The sequence below is a fragment of the Anarhichas minor genome, unplaced genomic scaffold (genome assembly GCF_050575085.1).
Source record: "Anarhichas minor isolate MPS153535 unplaced genomic scaffold, ASM5057508v1 ptg000043l, whole genome shotgun sequence".
Classification (NCBI taxonomy): Eukaryota; Metazoa; Chordata; class Actinopteri; order Perciformes; family Anarhichadidae; genus Anarhichas; species Anarhichas minor.
This window is the reverse complement of record NW_027466489.1, coordinates 6619850-6639641: the sequence shown is the minus strand read 5'-3', so window position 1 is coordinate 6639641 and position 19792 is coordinate 6619850. Positions and strand designations below refer to the sequence as shown.

Below are 19792 nucleotides of genomic sequence, written 5' to 3'. Positions count from 1 at the left end.
TGTTTAGGCACGCTCTGTTCAAGGTTATGAGAGGACTGAAAGAATAAAAGCTGATAGTAATATTATTCACCTGACAGGTTGTTCAGTTGCTGGATTATAATAAACAATATAACAATCAACTAATTATTCTAACAATGTTAGACAAAGAGAAAACTCTAATACTAAATGTTCCTTTTGATTTGACATTTAATTCCGTATTTCAAGTAGAATGACTTTTATCAAAACAAATGTTCTATTCCACATATCAAAGCCAAGATAACGGAGGGAAATGCAGGCTTGATTGTTTTATAAGTGGCTCCAGCAGGCCTAGTCCTGGCCAGAAGTTGTCAGGCTTATCAGCAGTGCTTTCTACTGCAGCCTCAGACTGGAGATCAGACACACAAACACCAACTCTGCTGCCTTTCTCCAGTCATTAAATTGTGTCTTGCAACAAGTCGGTCTTCATTTTTCTTAGATTTACGGATTGTCTCCTCGTGCCTCCCCCATCGCCATCCTCACGTCAGCTCTATAATCCTCATCCTCTCTATCCGCTACTGTCTGACCTTAAGGAAATAAAGCCTATGAACTGGGATTAAAATCTGACCAGATAACAAACCATCAGGGAGAATTGCAGCTGCTGTGAGCTCTTCCTCTATACTCACAGTGCAGTTAAGACCACTTACTGCCGTGACTGGAATTTGTTGATGGCTGATAAGAAATTGACTGTATTGCTTGATTGGAAATACGCTGAGCAACCGGTTGTTCAGAAATGTAGAGAAGATCTTATTTCTCTCTAAAATACTCACATTTTATAAATTCACTAAATGTAGTATTTGAATGCAGGTAAGGAGTCTTGAATCATGCAGATCCTTATTACAATAGTAATTCAGTAATATTTTTTCTTTTTGTTTGTCTGTTTTATGTAAATGTGCACTATCCAGTTGATAGTGATTAGGAGAAGTGGGCTGCTGTAAAGCACCAGGGGAGAAACTTGGGGTTCAGTGTCTCGCTCAAGGACACAGTATTGAGAGGGTCTCGGAGTATAAATATCTTGGTATCTAGCTGGATATTTAAATTTCACATTGACCCACTTGTCAGCAAGGTCCGACAAAAATGATAGAGGCCGTCTTCTTGTCTGACTTGGATTATGGTGATGTTATATATAGACACGCCTCTTCCTCCAATCCTAAACCCCTAAATTCAGTTTATCCCTGTGCCCTAAATTGAATCACCGGTGACAGTTATTCTACTCATCATAGCATCTTGTATGGAAAGGTTTGGTTGGCAGCTCTAACAGAGGCTGTTATGAGTACTTTGCCAGGTGTTTATATTTCTGTCTGTGGTCATATTTTATTACTGCGATAGCATCGCAATCGTGGAAGATTCAGTCACGAAACTGTACAGGTGTCTAGCTGAGATCAAAACAAAGGTCGAGTTTGAAGATCAAGGGCCCGCAGCTGGTGTGATCCAATTGCAAGATGGCCTCAATTTTTTTCAATCTATTTACATTAAACTCTCAACATCCTTAGAAATGAGGGCAATGATTCCTCGAGATTTAAGTACTTTTTGGCAGCATTTGTGGGGGCAAGAGATGAGGAGTTACACGTAGCGAAGGTCCCCGGGGAAGTTTAGGGTCATGGTTGGTGACCTAAAACAAAGCAATGTCTACTTCTCACACGTTGCGTAATGTCTGCTGGTTGTGACCAATTCAACAATCTCTCATGATCTTAATTCATTTTAATAATTTCTTGAGACCCCAAAAATAAATGGGAGTAAGTTTGAAAAGAATAAGTATAATTACTTTTTCTTCTTTCCACTCCTGTTAATCATCTTGGGACCCATCAGACTCCCCAAAATGAAAGCACTTTTGATGTTTATTGAAGAACAACTGAGCAGAGGTTCTATTTCATACAGCAAACCCCATACAAACATCTACTGACCAGACAAGGATCTGGGTGCCTTACCACCTCAAATAAACCCTTTTTTGGGGGGAAAAACACTGAATGTAGTCAACAGAGCTCAACTCACAAACACCTGAGGTTATTACTGTTGCTGCTGTTGCATTTGATAAGTAAGTACTGGCGATAGTACCACAGTAGGCTATTTGCCAGTGGTGTGAGTTCACCTCAGGCGCTAAAGATAGAAAATCTGTCTTTTCTTGGTTTTAAGCCGAATGCTGGACTCACCTTGGGTCCGTCAGTTCCAGGAGTTCCAGGCAGACCTCGAGGTCCCTGCAGACCCTGAGAGCCGGCAGCTCCTCTCTCTCCGGGGAAACCACGCTCACCCTGAACGGCAATACGAGGGCAATCAGCGGCATTTCTGATAATCAATAAGTCAAACACTAGCAAAGTTAAATACGAACTGTCAACTTACTCTGGGTCCAGTAGCACCAGCAGCTCCACCCTCTCCAGGAACACCCTTACAGGAGAAAAGGAGTTCAAAGAAAAGATATACAGGATCAGTATACGACAAATCAAGCCATGTATGCTTGTAAAGAGGAACTGCTACAACTCAGAAGTACTACTACTCCTACTACTACTAACTCAAAATCACTGAAATGGTGGAGAAAGGGCTTAATTCTGTTCATTTGTATTGAACCTGTATTCATACAGGGTAAGTTGGCTGAGCATACCTGTTCTTTTACAGCAGTGCCCCGTTAACAGTTTAGTAGAAAAATACTGCTGTGAGTAAAGGAGCCTCTGTAGTGTGAAGTCATTTGGATAACAGCATCTACCAAATTACTTTTAGGGTCTCTGCTCTTAAAGCCTATGACAGAACTAGTATTTTCACTGAAGTTTATGTGCCTTTTTGAGCTATATTTCAATAGAAAAGGTGCACTCACCTGGTCTCCAGGCTTGCCTCCCTCACCAGGGGGGCCAGGAGGTCCAGGCAGACCCTGAGCACAGAAGAGAAACCAAAAAGATGTCAGCAAAAACCAACAATGAGTCAGAAATGAACAAAAATCATAACGATTTCATGTACAGCAATAAATCAGCACAAGTTGGTAGGATGGAATATTTATGAAGCAATTTCGTAGCCATAATTAGAGAAACAGCTTCGTTTACTTTAACAATCCATTTCAGGTTAAAGATTTAAGCAGATAGTCTCACCTGGAAACCTGAGGGTCCAGGCTGTCCTTGCTCTCCTCTCTCTCCAGCAGGGCCCTAAACAGATAATTCATAATCAATACTCACTATCAATATCGATCATAAACCACATTCAACTTTGATGTTTTAGATGGTGGGAACATTTAGCTAAATGTGTCATTTATGTACCTCTGATATAAGTACACTACAAAGGGATAATTTTGTTTTTTTTCTTTTACATCTTACATCTAAAGTTTTCTTTTATTTAGCGCACTGAAACACAAACTTTAAAACAAGCTGAAAGTCTGTGTTTCAGTAATGCCGTCTCACAATGTCCAGACATTTGAATCAAGGACTTTTTTTCCCCTGTCCAAACAGAGCTATCGTTGTCAAGGCAGTCTGGGAAATAGAGATACCAAAGGTTTCTTCAGACGGAGAAAAGGGGAAAGATAATATCAGTGTTGAAGCTATATCGAATGGGATGGGGGAGATAGAGATACGTACAGAAGGGCCGGGGGGTCCAGAAGGGCCGGTTTCTCCATCTTTGCCAGGCAGACCCTGAGGAGAGGAAGGAAGAGAGGGAGGAGGGAGGAAAGAGGGAGGAGATGCAGGGAGAGGGTGGTCAAATAGATAGATAATAACAGTTAGGCCAAAGGTGATGCTATTAACTAGATAGACTTCTGATAGCTGCAATACAGCTTTTCAACTTCTCATGTGGAAGCTGAACTGCAGAAATAATAGTAGATCAATGGAGAGTCACAGTAGTCAGAGGATACAAAACAACCCACTGATCAACTGAATGTTTTTTTTTTTGTATTTTGAAATAACATTACTTGTAAGATCCATTTGGAAGCAGAAAAGATGAATAACTTACTCTCAGACCAAGAGCTCCACCCAGTCCTTTCTCTCCAGACTTGCCAGGCTCACCCTAATCACAACAGAAACAAAATGCAGCAATGTTAGTCACAGAAATTTGCTCCGTTCTGCATCTATTTTGAAAGGAGAGTGGGTGAAATGGCATAAAACTGTCCACCAGCACTCCAGGTGTTGCTGAACATGTGGAGTTTCTGTTCTTGATTCAGGGACTTACTTTTAGAGACGAGAAATAAAATAAATCAACCAAGACAACCAAACATGTTCTATTGGCCCACAATCTATTATTAGGTGAGAATTTGCTCCTATATAGATTACACCTTTATCTTGTTCACACATTCACAATTTATGCTTTTGATATAATCACTCACAGTTGCTCCCTTGGGTCCGGGGAATCCCATGACACCCGGCTGTCCACGGGCTCCCTGTGGGCCGGGGGGTCCTGGACGACCGTCCTCACCAGAACCTCCCTGGTCAAGTAAAGTCATGTTATTATTTATTTACAGAGCACATTTAAGAACTACAAATGATAACCAAAATGTTGTTACAGAGAAATCCAATTAAATCATCAAGTACTGTGGTCATGATGACATTTGTGAGGAGTAAAAAGCAGTTAGAAAAAGATGAGTCTGATAGTGAGCGGTAAGAGCCAGCCGAGGAAAATCCAATCACACTTGGATTTATACTGGGGATGTGGAATGGAGAGGGGTGATTGGGTGTGGGGGTCTATCAGAGAAATGTCCAGCATGGCCCCAGGATACGGTTACTCAATTTATTTAAAATTTCATTGCTCCTAAATAAATAAATAAATAGACCCCACAGGGATAAACTGGAAAGCCTGGAAGCCAAGAACAAACAGGTAAAATAATCCCTCAATCAGTCTGACCATATGCCAGTTCAGAAACCCCTGCTTAATATGTCAGTAAGCCATAATGTTTGAAATGAAACATAGTCACAGCAAACATGAAAATAATGTTGATTTAGCCAACATAAAAAATATGAAAAAATGCAGCTCTACCTTTTCAAAGTGTTTCATGTCTATCAAAAAATGTGGGGTCGCACTGTAGGATGTATGATAAGCATCAGCTACACAGACAACACGAGGAACCAATCGATTGAAAACCATTCAGTTTATGGAGGTTTCAGTGAAGAGCATTTTTATAGGACTTTCCACTCAGTTATGAAATGATGAACAATGGGAGCACGTCTAGCAACCTAAGGACCAAGTGGAGCTGAGAATGAGCTACAATCAATCTACAGTGTGTGAGACTCTATAGAGCGCGGTGGATAATGAGTGGATACGTCTCCTGCGATCCAATTTGATTAAACCACTTATGAGTCATTACGTTAGGAGAGCACATTTGATCAAATTAGAGGTCTCTCCCTGATTGTTCTAAATATAATATAAAAAGAAAAAAACCACACAGCCTGTAATTCTGAGTGAGGTGTGATTATTCCTGTTGATTTACAAAGACACAGCAACCGCATTACAACAAAAGTGCACTCACAGAAGGTCCAACTTTGCCTTGAGGACCAGCGTCACCAGGGCGTCCAGTCAGGCCCTGTCAGAGAAAGAGAACAGACACACAGACGAAATCAGCATGAGTCATCAGACCCCTCCATGCAGGCACATGCTAAATAAAGGTGGGAACATATGGCACTGTGGGAAACTGAATTTACACCTCCGATTGGCTCTGTGTGCATCAGTTCAACGCCTACTGATGGAAATGTAAAATATAAATGAGAGCATATTTAAGGTAACTGGCATTAATGGCCTCGGTTCCCTACAGTTGCTTTTTTTCAAACTTCCTCTGTGCTGATGGTACACGAATATTAATATTTGCTGTTGGGTAATTGAATCACTCCAGGGGGAAGCGCAAATGCTGTCCAGTGGAAACCATTCATGACTGTATTCTCAGGGATAGGGATTTCAACTTGTTAAAGGGGAATTCCACCTATTTCAAACATCAAAGTCTGTTTACAGGTCTTGGAGAGCTATTGCATATGTGAAAAAGTTGTATGAAGCCTTTTGTGTCACCAAAGGGAGCTGTGCAAAGTCTGATAAATTCACTCTTGTGTCAGCTGAGTCAGTGTTAGTTGCGTCTTAAGACCATAAGTTTGAAAATGAGAAAAATCTTGAGGTGTGGGGTTAGAAAGACGTGAGCTTATCATACCTGTAAAGTCCGCTCCTCATCTCTACTTGAGGTTAGCGAGACAAGGCTACATTAGCTGCTACTAACATAACACTCCTCCTACAGTCTCCAACTGAGCTGTCAATGGTCGCATTGCATTGTGGGTAGTGAAGGCGCCAGGTTTGACAAGGAAGAAGAGTGAATAAGTGAAATAAAAAAGATGATATCTCTGCATCATCAGAGATATCCTTTTTTTTTTAAAAACTGTACATAGTGAGTTTGACAATGTCCTGGTTCAAATCTAAAACAGAGAGCCAGGGCTGCAACCTGGAACTCGAGATATGAGGGTGTTTATCAGGCAGGTAGAATTTAATGGAAAAATGCAGTCAGTTGCATTGTAGGTTCCAGCGTGTTTGGGAGCAAGGGACTAAAACTCATGATATCTGGGCTTCTGCTGATACAATTCTGACTCTTTCTCTGAATCTATTTTGAGTCTCCCAACTTTAAGGAGGTGCAAAATTCAATCGCCTCACTCTTTAAAGGTGCAATATATGGGATTTAGCACATCGATATAGCAGCAAACAATATTTGCTTTGTAAAGATATGGGGGGGGTAATGTCTACGTGAGCAGAGAATGTTACTCCACCTCTCTGTGTGTTGTAGTCGGAGAAAAATGTTCTTATTTCTTAATATAAATTAACATTTTAAATACCCATTGGATTAACTAAAACATGCATTGTCACAAAGCATCAAATGGGGACAGCAATGGTATGCTCAGCTGAGAATTAAAATTCAACAACGAGTTAGGACAAGCCCAGATCTTCAGCAAGATAATCATTTGCTAAATATTACTGCAGAATGGATAAGATCTGGCATTGTGTGTATTGTGTTGATACTAAAATCACAGATTATTTTATTATTTCTATATGTTTTAAAGCAAATTTCTGCAGATCATCAACATCCATCTCTGTGGTACTATGAATAAGGGAATTGCTTACTCTGGCACCGGGCAGACCAGACTCTCCAGGACGGCCGGGGTCACCGTTGGCACCCTTGGGACCACTGGCACCAGAGGGTCCACGCTCACCAGGGGCTCCCTGTGATGGGAGAGAGAGAGAGAGAGAGAGAGAGAGAGAGAGAGAGAGAGAGAGAGAGAGAGAGAGAGAGAGAATAAAACAAAGAGTTGGTCACTCAGTCAATCACTTCAATACTCAAAGCTCAAAGGAAACACGTGTCACTTATAAAAGTGTGAAGGCGTTTCATTGACCTGCTGGAGATGAGAAGACTAAAGTCTGACACATTCATTTTGGTATAAATGAAACTGTGCGGGGAAGATAATGTTAAATGAGATGCTGTCTTTGGCAATTTGGGACATGTAGGTCACCAGTGCATGACGGGGTTCAGAGCTATGCTGCCATCTTGTGGCCAACACGGGGAGTTATATGTATCACCGCTGCCTGTATGTGAGCTTCAGATATACTAATGAAGAAACAGAAGTGCTGATCAATTTTACTCTTTACTGTAAATATGGTTTATCGTGTACTTCATTAACTCGTTAAAGTTCAGTGTGAAGCTTGAAGAGGCACTTCTCTTATTATGCACTTTATCAAACACAATATCAACACTTTGTGCCGTTTTGTTTGATTTAAGAGTTAATGTGGTGGAGGATTATCTTTCGGAGATCATCAGGGACAACTCAGTCAATAAAATGATAAATAATTTTTTTTGCCAAAATGATGTAAGTGCATTATGCATCTGAAAGCAATTTTTACTTAACCTCTTGGGGGATTTTTTTTTTTACAATACAATACATGAGTGAAATATCATGTTAGGAAAATGAACATTTAACTGCTGTTTCTCTTTCATGAAAAGGTTACAATACAATTTTGTATAGCTCATTCTTTTATTTTCAAAACATAATTTCTAGATTTCTAGCTCTTTGAGAAATGCTTGTATTAAATTGACATTTGTCTTTTCTGCACACTATTTTGCCACATTTTGTCAACTTGTTTTACATCAGGTATTTCATCTAGAAGTGTCTATGGGCATTATCCTGACATATACTCAATTGTTGTCTCTTGACAACTAATGCCAGACATTTACTCAATTGATATGATCTTTTACAGTTTGTGTTATTGTCACTAATGCTTGTAAAGGTGCCTGAAGGTAGAAATATGTCCTTGAGCAAGACACTAAACTCCAAAATTGCTCACGTAGTTGTGCCTACGGTGTAGAAATGTGATAGACTCTGAATTGTAAGTCGCTTTGGATAAAAGCGTCTGCTAAATGACTGTAATGTAATGTAACTGCAATTGACCCTATTCTGCAGAGGTTCACCACCTATAGAGTCTTAAAGGTGTGTGGAAGTGGATCCATTTTCTGGGAAGGGGGAGAACCTACAGTAATGTTTACGGCCAGTTTGAAGCCCAAAGAGTGCTGACTCTGCTCTCTTAAAAGTGCTGCAGCAGAATAATGTCAATTCTTAAATTCTGCAAACACTTACAATCTAGGACTTATTTCTGAGTTTTGATGACACTACACTACTCAACAGGACTAGAATAGTGGAAGTCTAATCTTCTCCATGGTTGGATTTAAAGGCTACTGAGTGAAATTGAATTACAGTTTATGGTGATGGGATATTTAAGTAGTATGAGTGCTACAATATGGATCAATATTGTGATTGAGGTGATTCAGAAATGTTATTTTCTCACCACAGTTGACAAAATAAATATAAAGGAAAACCAATGACAATATTGCAGCATCATCCTCTGCCAGGTTTGTTCATTTTCTCTGAGCAGATTCTCTGTTCCAACAGCAATAACAACGAGATATCTCAGGAACGAGTGGGTCTGTAGTGATGCTCACCTTGGGACCAGCCAGACCGTCTTGACCAGGGAAACCACGGTTACCGGGGGATCCCTAGACAGAAAACACAAAACAAGAGTCAGGGTTATAATTATAAAAAACAATATCTAAGTCACTGAATCTCATTGTGGTCCTTAAACAGGTTCCTAGATGGTGGCCAACAAAATAAGGTTTCATTTTAATTTTTATCATTTTGAAATTATCCTCATTAAAAATGCAGAAACAGTTTCACTCTCACCAATATTTTGCCTAAATGCGCGATATACACGCTTACGCAATTCATCGTTGATACAGCGACAACAACGTACACATTTCCCTTTTACTTAGGCTGTAAAATAACTTGTTTTCAACCAGTTAGATGGTACTCACTCTCTCTCCAGGAGGTCCAAGTGGTCCAGCAGCACCACCCTCACCCCTAGGTCCTCTCTTGCCTTCTTCTCCTTGTGGGCCAGTACTTCCCTGCAGACCAACCGGTCCCTGAAAATCACATCCGCAACAGACCATGTTATTACAGGCAGAAAGGAAGACTTAATGTGAGGAAACATATTTCAGCAGCACACAAAGAAACGCACATCACTTTTTGTTTATAATGTTTTGTATTTCTCAGAGAAACCCTCAGAAATACTAGGTCATCTCATTTGAAGTACCTATAATCTGCTTATTCAAAATACTTGATCTTAAAAGTTTATCATCCACACTTATTGTTTGGCTGGATACTGTGCTATAGTAGATATCAATGTTTTGATTTCAATGACTAGGGGAACAATCAGGCATGGAATACAGAGACAAGTAAAAGAAAAACTCACAAATTCTCCTTTAGGTCCAGACTCCCCCTTGAAGCCTGGGATACCTGGGTCTCCCTAAACAAGAACAGACAGATAGATAGGAAGAGAGAAAATAATGATAGAGAGAGGAAGAGAAAGCTGCAGGTTATTATTTGGAGTATGAAATCAGCAGCAAATATAAATCTCAAACTGGTTATAAACTTGGACATTGGACCTAAACTGAAAGATTCACTGAGTACATACAGATGTTCCTTTGGGCCCGAGAGGTCCAGTTGCTCCCTGAGGCCCGGGAGGTCCACGGGGTCCAGGGAAACCAGGAGCACCAGCAATACCAGGAGCACCCTACAGAGTAAGAGACATGATGTCAGCCAACCATCCATCTGAATGGATGTAGTCTACAATACACTACCACTGGTTTTACTGTAAGTATTAACTTTTGATAATGCGGAAGAAAACTCAAAGGGAATTTATGCTGTTCATGAAGCAAATATTCTTAAAACGCCTCTGATTTTGGCTGACCAGTTTTTCATAATCAGAATTTTGTCAAATGTTGTGTCCCGGCCTTCTGTCAAAATGATAGCGCCCCCCATGGCGGTTGGGCGTAGCGATTAGGCGGGATAAGGGTTGGTTCAGGTTCAGGTGTTTATGTTGGGGGAAACACATATCGGCGAGGAAACAGTATTCAACACAACGCCGGACCTTGCAAGACTGGAATCTGTAGTTTGTCTATCTGAAACGTACTGCGATTTGTACCACGACCGTGCTGAATACTCAATGGGCACTGAATGCCCAAGTAGTTTAAGTGAAACTTGTCTGTTCACCGTTTGAAATGAATGCGCTGGCTGCAAACATGTGATCATCTAGCGGTAATTTACAACGTTAGTTCTTCGGTGCTTCATCCGCTGAACACCACAGGGTGGAGAATGAAACACACAATCTTTAAGAAGAAAGTGACACTGCTCCTCTGAACTCACTGATACCTTGTAATACATAACCGATCCCCTCACATCCTATTCACTATTCAACTGCAGTTTGTCAGCCGTGGCAGACGCGATGTTACTGACTTTAAATCTTGCGGGCATGACATTAGCTTTATGCTAGTGTTATGCTAATCAGGATTTCGTCAAAGTCTAGATGTTGATTTGGGGACAATAACAGGACTGGATAGCTAGCTAGTGTTGTTACATGCTGTCAACTTATATTTACGGTTTAACAAACATACGTTATGTTATTGACTATTGGTCTTGCTAGCATAGCATTTGTTTTCTGGCCCTGAGCTGAGCGGTTTTGATATGTCTCCTGTAGGCAAGTCCTATCTGAGGTTTGTCCTATTTACTGGAGTAGTAAACAACGGGATGGTATTGTTCCGGGTATTAGCATACCCTCACGTGTTACCAGGGAAATGGAGGTATGGCATGTGTGAAACTTTAGATTGTGGTTGCAAAGTGCATGTAAACTAACAGTCTTAGTTTTTTCTTTGACCATGGTATAAGTGGGATAATACCCTTCGAGGTGTCCATAATCAGTTATGATGCAATAGTCCTGGCCTTCTGTCTTTTAAAAGCAAATGTGTCAGATATGCAACTTATGCATTCTAGATCTGTGAGAAAACATGACATGCATAACATCATATATGAAAATACCCAGTCAGTGGTAGTCAGTTTGAAATAGGTCAACAGTTTTATACTTACAGATGATCCTTTGGATCCAGGGATACCATCAGTACCAGGGTTTCCCTGTGGATTTAAAGAGACAAAGCAATCATAACTGGCCCTGATTCAGTGATTATTCTGATTGATGTTAAAATATCTTGTCCTTAATAGCCTTTCTACAGCTCGGATCTACAAACTATCCATCACCTGCAAACAAACTAAATACAGTAGTTGACAGAGCCTCAAAATACGTCCTGAAATTTAGATGACAACAGGTATTTCCTTTTCAGTAATGCTTTGCTATAGTTGATATACTACGTTTTTCCTTTCACATACGTGTTCATAGCATCACTTACAGAAGCGCCAGAAGGTCCGGAGGAACCAGGAGTCCCAGACTCTCCACGGGATCCCTGAGCACCCTCAGGACCCCGAGCACCAGTAGGACCAGCTTCTCCCTGGTTAGCAAAAGAGAGAGAAGAGGAAAAACGGTAAGTTATTGAATTAATATGTTAGCAAAGATCTTGGGAAGTTTAAGTACATCATAATTGGCAATTAGGTCAAATAAAACAGACAAATCCCACAGAAAACAAGCTACAAATTACAAACTTGAACTGAGTTTACCTTTTATTTTTTTTAAATCAAATCAAATAGTCTCAAACATGAATCGAGGGAAGGCTGTTAAGGAACATAAACACAACCCTAAAGGTAGAAATACAAAAAAAAATTGGCTCAACAAAATTTTGTGTGTACATTTTAGGTTAGAAAACAGAAACAAAAATACAAAACAAAACACTGTATACATATGTGAAAGATTAACTCATCCAATAAGATTGATTAACTTAAAAACAGAAAGTTTGAAAGAGTGTTCTTAACATACTTGTGACATTAGCTGTAATCGTGCAGTCAGAAGAGTATAAATAGCATAACATATGAAAATGCTGTCTTAGTAAGATATAGAATCCACTTTTTAATGGTAAACTGCTTTAACTGTAACAAGACATAAATAACAGAGTACCTAAGTACATTTCTGAAGTACTTGTACTTTACTTGAGTAGGCTATTTTACTTTTATGCCACTGTATACTTCTACTGCACTACATTTATCTGACAGCTGAACAAAACTGCTAGCTAAACCGAGGGGAAAATAATCAGTTTTCCCACCGAGACCTCGACTCTGTTCACCACTCTCAATTTGCTATCTACCTGACATGACATCTACCTTTACTTCACAGGCTAAGTATTGCTATTTTCCATTACGAACGTGTATCGAACGTGTATCGAACGTCATGAGTTGATGTCTGTGGGCTCTGTTTTGCCGTAGTTTGTGTGCTTCTGGCTGCAGATTATACCTCGGGGTGATATTTTCTGCTTCTGGCTGCTAATGTCTCATCAGCTGTCATCTATCTATATAAATTATTTAGATTAAAGTATTTGCTGAGACATTTTTTTCTTTTGGTTTCAGTTGTTTTGTGTTTTAATATCCTCTTTGTTGCTGTTGTTTTGGGAACTTGAACTTCATATCGCTCTTGTCCGGCTCACAGCCCATTTATCAATGACTTCTTTGTAACAGTGGCTTGACAGGAAACACACAAGGCTTTTGTCACAAACATTTTTCTCCACACACTTCATATTCAGCTTAACAGAGACTCATTTCACCTGTAATGTTTAAGTGTTTTATGTGACATCTTGCTTTGTTATTCTTCATACACTATTTAGCCTACCTTACATCTAAAGTGTGCTGTTCTATGATTTATGCATTGTATCACTGCAAACCTTTAACTTATACGCATTGTCATCTGCTGCTTTTCATGATAAGAAATTGCCTAGTACTTGAACGTGTCACTTTCTTCTTCTCCCTCTTAGCCTGTTGATGGATTTAGGTCCATCTCTGATCTCTAAGTAAGCAGTGTTCTGATGAGGCAAGAGCAAATATATCAACTCGGCACAGACACTATTCACATAATAAGAGCTATTTAAAATGAATTTATACATTGCGTATTCATTTGAGAAACCTAAAAGCAGATTGTTGTTCAGCAACACATTTCTTTAATGCTTATGCATTAGTAGCATTTAAATGAACACAATTTTCTATTGTCTGTCTTTTCAATGCTCTTAAAAAGTGTGCTATCCATGTGTTAACCTATGGACACTGAGGTTTTAACACACAGGTGGTTTGCAGCTTTTTCAGCATGTTGGTGAATTGAATTCCTACGCTACTGCTGCAGCTTGGTAGACTTTGCAGACTCAATAGTATGACATAATACAGTGTTTGGGAAAAATGGTGATGTAGTGTATACAATTTTCTTTTCCCAAAGCCTGCTGTCATGGCCAATATTTTACTAGCTCTGAAACGAAGGTGAAAAAGGGGACAAAGGAAGGAAGTCTGCCAGTTTTATGGCACTTTATGAAAGTTGTCTGGGTTAGATCTTTTCAGTTCAGCAGCACGGTTTATTCAGTCGAGGTTCAGATAAGTATGTTGTTTTTGTCTTGCTAGCTTTTTACTGTGTTAGTCTTGGGACCTTTTTAACTTCAACGCCTTTCTTATAATACTCAGAGAGGAAAAGACTAAAACGAGGCTGCATTTAATGAGCTCTCAGGATCCTGAAGGTACAACACTGTAAAGTAATGTGAGATTTTTAACATTCCTCACCGTGGGATACTTCCTAGAATACTGTAAAGTCAGACAAAGACACACATTCACACACAGGTCTACAGATTCTCCTGCAGACAAACAAAGTGTTTATGGATGTAAGCTGACAGACAGACACACAGACGCACATTTTCACATCTTGAGCCTAGCTTGCCTTGATTACTTCACGGGAAACTCCTGGATTTTGTAAAGAGATACTCCATTTGTAATTCCTAAAAGAATTCCCAAACTATCAAGGGGCTTGAAGAAAGCAAACCACCAGCCCTGGGCCCTCGAGCGCAGAGCTGAGCCTGTCTGCCATACAGGAGGGATAAATCAGATGCAAAGCATAGAGAGAAAAGAAGAAATAGACAGTGAGAGGGAGTGGGAGAAGGAAAATAACACTTTAAAACCCCCTCCTCCATAATTTTCCACACAGATGGCGGCTTAAAGCACTTTTCAATGCAGAGCAGCTGTCTCACATTTCACTTAAGCATGTCAACTTGTCCCCGTAAAATCCTCCCTGAGCTGTGTACCGCCATTTTCTGAGATATTAACTGTGATTCAAGAAAGTCTTTTATACTAACAACATAGAATACACAAAACCCATCTTTTTGCACCTGCTACACGCAACGTTGTTTTTGTAGAGAGAAAAATCCAAAGTAAGAGGTTGGAAGTTCAGTTATGCTGGTTAGTTGTTTTTTTTCATCCAGAGGAAGAGACATACACAGTTACTTACTCACTGGCAGAATAACACAACAAAGGTGAAGATGAGGAGGAAATAAGGGTAATTTTTTGGTAACTTCTTTGTCTTACCTTTGAACCAGGAGAGCCAGGGAAGCCTGGAGCTCCAGAGGGACCGACAGGGCCCTACAGAGAGGGAAATACATTCTGTCAGCTCAGCTATTAATAACTGACACATCCAGGTGTAGAGGTGTAGAGACTGCTTTCGTACTGCAGAGAGGCTTGTGTGCGGAGAGGTGGGGATGGATTTCATACACAGTAAATCTCAAACAAAATTATGAAAACAAATGAAATGAGACTGAGAATGACACTTACTGGGGGTCCAGCAGGACCGGGCAAGCCATCATTTCCACGTGCTCCCTGAAATAAACAATATATTATTAGTATATAGTATAAAATACTTTTTTTTATTATTAATTCCTTTTACACAAGCTATTCAAATCAGGAAACTGGTACAGGGGAGTAAAAGATTACGACTGACACAATGAGTTTAACTCCTCTTAATTACAGTACAATTATTAGCAAGAGCCAGTTTACAAGTAACATAATTCTTTTGAATTAATACCAAGAATATGCTGCCTAACTCTGTTGTGGACACTAATAAAGCAAAGTGAAGCATCTAATCCATCTGGTTTTAATCAGATGATAGGTTTGAGATAAAACGACGACACTCACACCAACTCCACTGGGTCCAGGACGGCCTCTCTCACCAGGCAAACCACGAGGTCCCTGTGAAGGTGAAGGAGAGCAGAAGACTTTTATTTAGTTCACCATTATAGCAGAGACTGGATTTGTACATATTTTGATTTTGTTTTCACATGTTGTGTTTGTGATGTCCAGCATTACACACCATCGGTCCAGGAGCGCCATTCTCTCCGGAAGCACCAGACTCTCCCTAAAGAGAGGAAGAGACGTTTGGCTGTTAGTAAAGCAGGGAAACCTTAAATAAAGCCAGTCTATTATTCATCTTTGCAACAGCTACTCTTCCTGTAATCAAAGAAAAAATAATCTCATACCAATTGTTCCTGATTATATAGTATTATACAGAGTACTTTGCTATGCTGTATCTACTTTACTCTGGTCGCCACCATCGCCACATACAGATAAACATACGGTGAAGCGGTGCCTTAATTAACTGGAAAACAGTGCGTACATGCAAATGAAAAAATCTCACCTTGGACCCAACAGATCCAGTCTCTCCCTTTGAACCATCAATACCTAGATAACCCTAGAAGAAATAGCAGAGGGACAGTTAGGAAAACGATAAACAACCACCTAATTGTCCTGTAAATCATTAAAAGTCGACCAACACACTCACTCTGTGTCCCTTGATGCCAGGCAGGCCAGGAGTTCCTGGGAATCCACGAGCTCCCTATGTGATGCAAGAGGAGAGATGATGCAGGAGAGTAACAAACAGTAAGCCACCTTTTTGATATGAAGTACCCTTTTTAAAATGTTTTTGGTAATCGGGGTATCATATCAACATCATGGTTAAAATTAAGTTTAATTAAAATACAATATCAAAATTTAAATCTCCAACAGATATGTCATTTTGAGTTGAAATCATTAACCCTACCAACAATCTTGTTCATCAGCAATTAACTTAACAAATTCTGCGAAGAAGGCAACAAGTACTAGCCAGTCAGAGGCAGAGTAGGGTGGGTCTTTGCGGAATAAGAGTGGGGAAAAAAATCAATCAAAATAAAGTAAATAACAGGCCACGCAACTGTCATTGACTGTGAATCTGGCATGTGGATAAGAGGGCACTATTCCAAAAAACTCTTGCACACTTATTGCTAGTGTGCCAGTGGTTAAGCTAGGCGTGCCTACCCCAGCAGAGGGAAAGAAGATGAAGCTTAAAGTATAAAATAATGTCGCTAACAAGATGTCCTTCACTGAGTGGGCGCCAGATGACATCAGGATAGATTTCCCCCCACACATTAAACAAGTTTTAAAGCAGTTATTTAAATTAGGTTATCTATTGAAATGTACTTTTATAGTTCAGTTTTGGCTCCAACTAATATTAGCCACATGGGATCTTCAGACCAAAAAGAAAAATGCGCTAAATCTTGGCTTGAGATGATAAATGACTCCATCTGCAACTCAGAATGTAATTACCATTAAAGTAATTTACAGATATGAACTCTCTAATCACAGTCTGTCAGTTTTAGTGAGAGGATAGCTGCTTTATGGTATAATCAATGTAAAGGGAATATAAGTAAAAGTACATTGTCAGTTTGAATGGAATACGTTATTCTGAAGTAACAGCATCACTATTCAGTTCAGATAAAAGTTGTGCAGTTTCCCCAAATCAGGCTGCTTGTAGATCACCAGAGAGACCCACAATACAAGCTTGCAGTAAGTGAGACTCCTCGTTACCAAAATGTCCAGTGCTTTAAAAGCAGTCAGTGTGAATCAACAGGCTGAGAAATCTCACCTGAGGTCCAGCAGGTCCACGGTCGCCTGATTTGCCAGACTTGCCGGCCTCACCCTAAAACAGAAACAGAGAAGAAAATTTACGTGAACATATATAAAATAAAAAAGGTGAATTCATGAATTTCATGCAAGTGCTCCTTTTAGAAATAGAATATGGTACTGTATATTTAATGTAGCTGATGCAATGGTGGGAGTGAGTGCTCCTAGTGGACACAATGTGACATGTCATGTCTGCTGCCATCATGTGGCTAAAGGTAGGAACTACATTTATGATCCCCGTGTCAGGTAAAAAAGCAATATGTCAATTAGATGTTGAACAAATAAATAAATAAATATATGCTCCAATAAAAGATCCGTCCATTGTTTCTATGTCTGACTGATGCAGTCTGAGTCTAATCAATATAATAATTCAATGAATATGGTAAAGGCCTAAATGTCTGGCATTGATGTTTGTCTGTCATAGTTGCTGTGTTAGTTTAACCAACAATTGCAAAGTCTATGGACTGTTATTTTCTGATTCAAACAATACATATAGTACAATGTAAAATATATTTGCAAATTTTTTAATCCTGTATTTTCTATGGCGGTATCGCAGTACATTTTACATCCACAGCAGATGATATGAGGATAGCCACTAAATAAGCTTCACTATGTATCAGCCTTGTCAGAGTTCCTACTTGTTGGTAATATATTAACAGTTTTACACAGTTGCGACAGACAGACTTACATCATCTCCAGGTTTTCCAGAAGGTCCGGAGGGGCCACGGGGACCCATGTGGCCCTATTAGTAAAGAGAAAACAAGCAAAGGTGAGACACAAGTTCCCATTCACAACCAACAGAGGGCAACATCACATCGTTCAGACTCATCATTCCTAGCGTGTGGTGACAGCTCCTGCTCTCTCTCACTTTACAAACAGCGCTGACTTACACTCGTTGACAGAAGCTTCCATTAACAATGTGTTTACTACTATTAATCATGAACAGCTGTGGCAGTTTTGTCTGACATTGATCAAAATGATATTATCTTGCTGATCTAAATTACAATGACATTTGTTTTCTGATTAATGTGAGCCTGTGTATAAAAGCACATCAAAGTAATGACATTCCTAGACAATAATGACAATATAATGATTCTTAATGAGATCAGAACCAGCAGGATTTATTGGCGAGATTAGACCAAAAAGATGGAACAAATACATTAATATCCTCTCCTAAAATCCTTCGTACAACTTTCAGATGTTTGTCACTTAATGTGTGCTGATACATCTTATTGGTTCTGTTATTATTTTTCCATCTAAATGACTTTTCTCTCTGTTTCTTTGTGTCTTTGACGAAGCAGAAAAACAACATTGAAGTGCTAACGTTGAATAACACACTGACCTGCGACAGTATAAATGAGGTTATAATACTAATCAGATTCAGCTCATTCAAAACATCTTGTTGCTAATTTTCTGCTCTTGTGATTTCAAAAGCCGAAATGATCTCTGGTCTTCACAAACACGTGTCTGACCCGTCTGCAACGGTCAGGTTATTTTCTGGAAGGAAGCTTGATTTTAATCACACATAATGGTCATAATACAGAGGCTGCACATCTGAACTCCACAGGAGCAGATTAACACAGCGGTGGGGAGACTCTGCCTGTATTGTCTACATACTGAGGAAACGAGACGGACAGGGGAGGGTGGACAGTGTGATTTCTGGAAGCTTAGTTAGGGGTGATTGAGGGTAGACCTGGGCCAGCAAGGAGGGAGAAAACTAAAAGTAGGACTTGTAAGAAGAACAGAAAATAAAAACTAAATAAAAGGCGATTGGTTTTCTGTCTTAGAGGAGTTATTTGAGGGGTATGGCATCATCTGAAAGAGCAGGAGGGGTGCAACAAACACTGGAAGCTGTCAGTGAGAAGATGGGGGAAAGAAAAAGAGAATTCTGCAGATCTGCTGAGGGCCAGTTCAGGCTTCACACAGATTTGGGTTTGAGACATATGAGCATTGCAAGCATTGACTGAAGAGGGTTGTAAATGTTGAAATTGAAGGAGCTGGCTGGTTTAAATAGAGGAGGATATAGAAGTAGGCGATGAGCAATGAAAGGTTAGAACGTGTCTGGAGACTTTATGGAAATGTAATTTAGCTGTAGTGAGGTAGCAGCGGCTGAAGTTTCCACATGAAGAAGAAAAGAAAAGACAAAGATAAAAAAGGAGAGGAAGTTTATAGGCTTTATATAGAACAAGTATTTATAATAAACCGTGTAGTGAGGACTGGAAGGACCGGTACTCTTTAGGATACTTACAGACTGTCCGTTCTCTCCAGCCTCTCCTGGGTTGCCTTGGAAACCTTGTGGGCCCTGGGATGTACAAAGAAGAGAGAAGCTTTAGATCTATTCATCAGTTCGCAGATAGACAGGAAATGTATCACCAACTATTGGAATACCATTTTAAGTAACTTTTTAATCAAAAATACCAAATAATTCACTGGTTCCAGCTTCTCAAACCAGATGTTCTGCTGGTTTTATTCATCGTCTGTAATAGTCATGATCAATTATTCAAAAAAATAGGCTACAGAAAATCTGATAATGACAGAAGTTAGTTGCGGCAATACATGTTACTTGAAATGAC

At 39.8% G+C, this 19792-nt stretch overlaps 1 protein-coding gene across 2 annotated transcripts in view; it reads right to left on the bottom strand.

Annotated features, from left to right (window-relative positions):
- The window catches only part of col2a1b (collagen, type II, alpha 1b), a 45017-nt gene that overhangs the window by 12692 nt on the left and 12533 nt on the right, over window positions 1–19792 (bottom strand). For both annotated transcript variants that reach the window (XM_076110965.1, XM_076110966.1), the window contains 24 exons: window positions 19468–19521; window positions 17908–17961; window positions 17182–17235; window positions 16063–16116; window positions 15919–15972; window positions 15595–15639; window positions 15420–15473; window positions 15060–15104; window positions 14817–14870; window positions 11729–11827; window positions 11412–11456; window positions 9964–10062; window positions 9742–9795; window positions 9305–9412; window positions 8936–8989; window positions 7069–7167; window positions 5447–5500; window positions 4310–4408; window positions 3940–3993; window positions 3570–3623; window positions 3090–3143; window positions 2822–2875; window positions 2353–2397; window positions 2166–2264 (listed from right to left, as the gene is read on the bottom strand). In XM_076110965.1, the coding sequence (XP_075967080.1) occupies window positions 2166–2264; window positions 2353–2397; window positions 2822–2875; window positions 3090–3143; window positions 3570–3623; window positions 3940–3993; window positions 4310–4408; window positions 5447–5500; window positions 7069–7167; window positions 8936–8989; window positions 9305–9412; window positions 9742–9795; window positions 9964–10062; window positions 11412–11456; window positions 11729–11827; window positions 14817–14870; window positions 15060–15104; window positions 15420–15473; window positions 15595–15639; window positions 15919–15972; window positions 16063–16116; window positions 17182–17235; window positions 17908–17961; window positions 19468–19521 (1539 nt within the window). The remainder of the gene's footprint in view (window positions 1–2165; window positions 2265–2352; window positions 2398–2821; window positions 2876–3089; window positions 3144–3569; window positions 3624–3939; window positions 3994–4309; window positions 4409–5446; window positions 5501–7068; window positions 7168–8935; window positions 8990–9304; window positions 9413–9741; window positions 9796–9963; window positions 10063–11411; window positions 11457–11728; window positions 11828–14816; window positions 14871–15059; window positions 15105–15419; window positions 15474–15594; window positions 15640–15918; window positions 15973–16062; window positions 16117–17181; window positions 17236–17907; window positions 17962–19467; window positions 19522–19792) is intronic.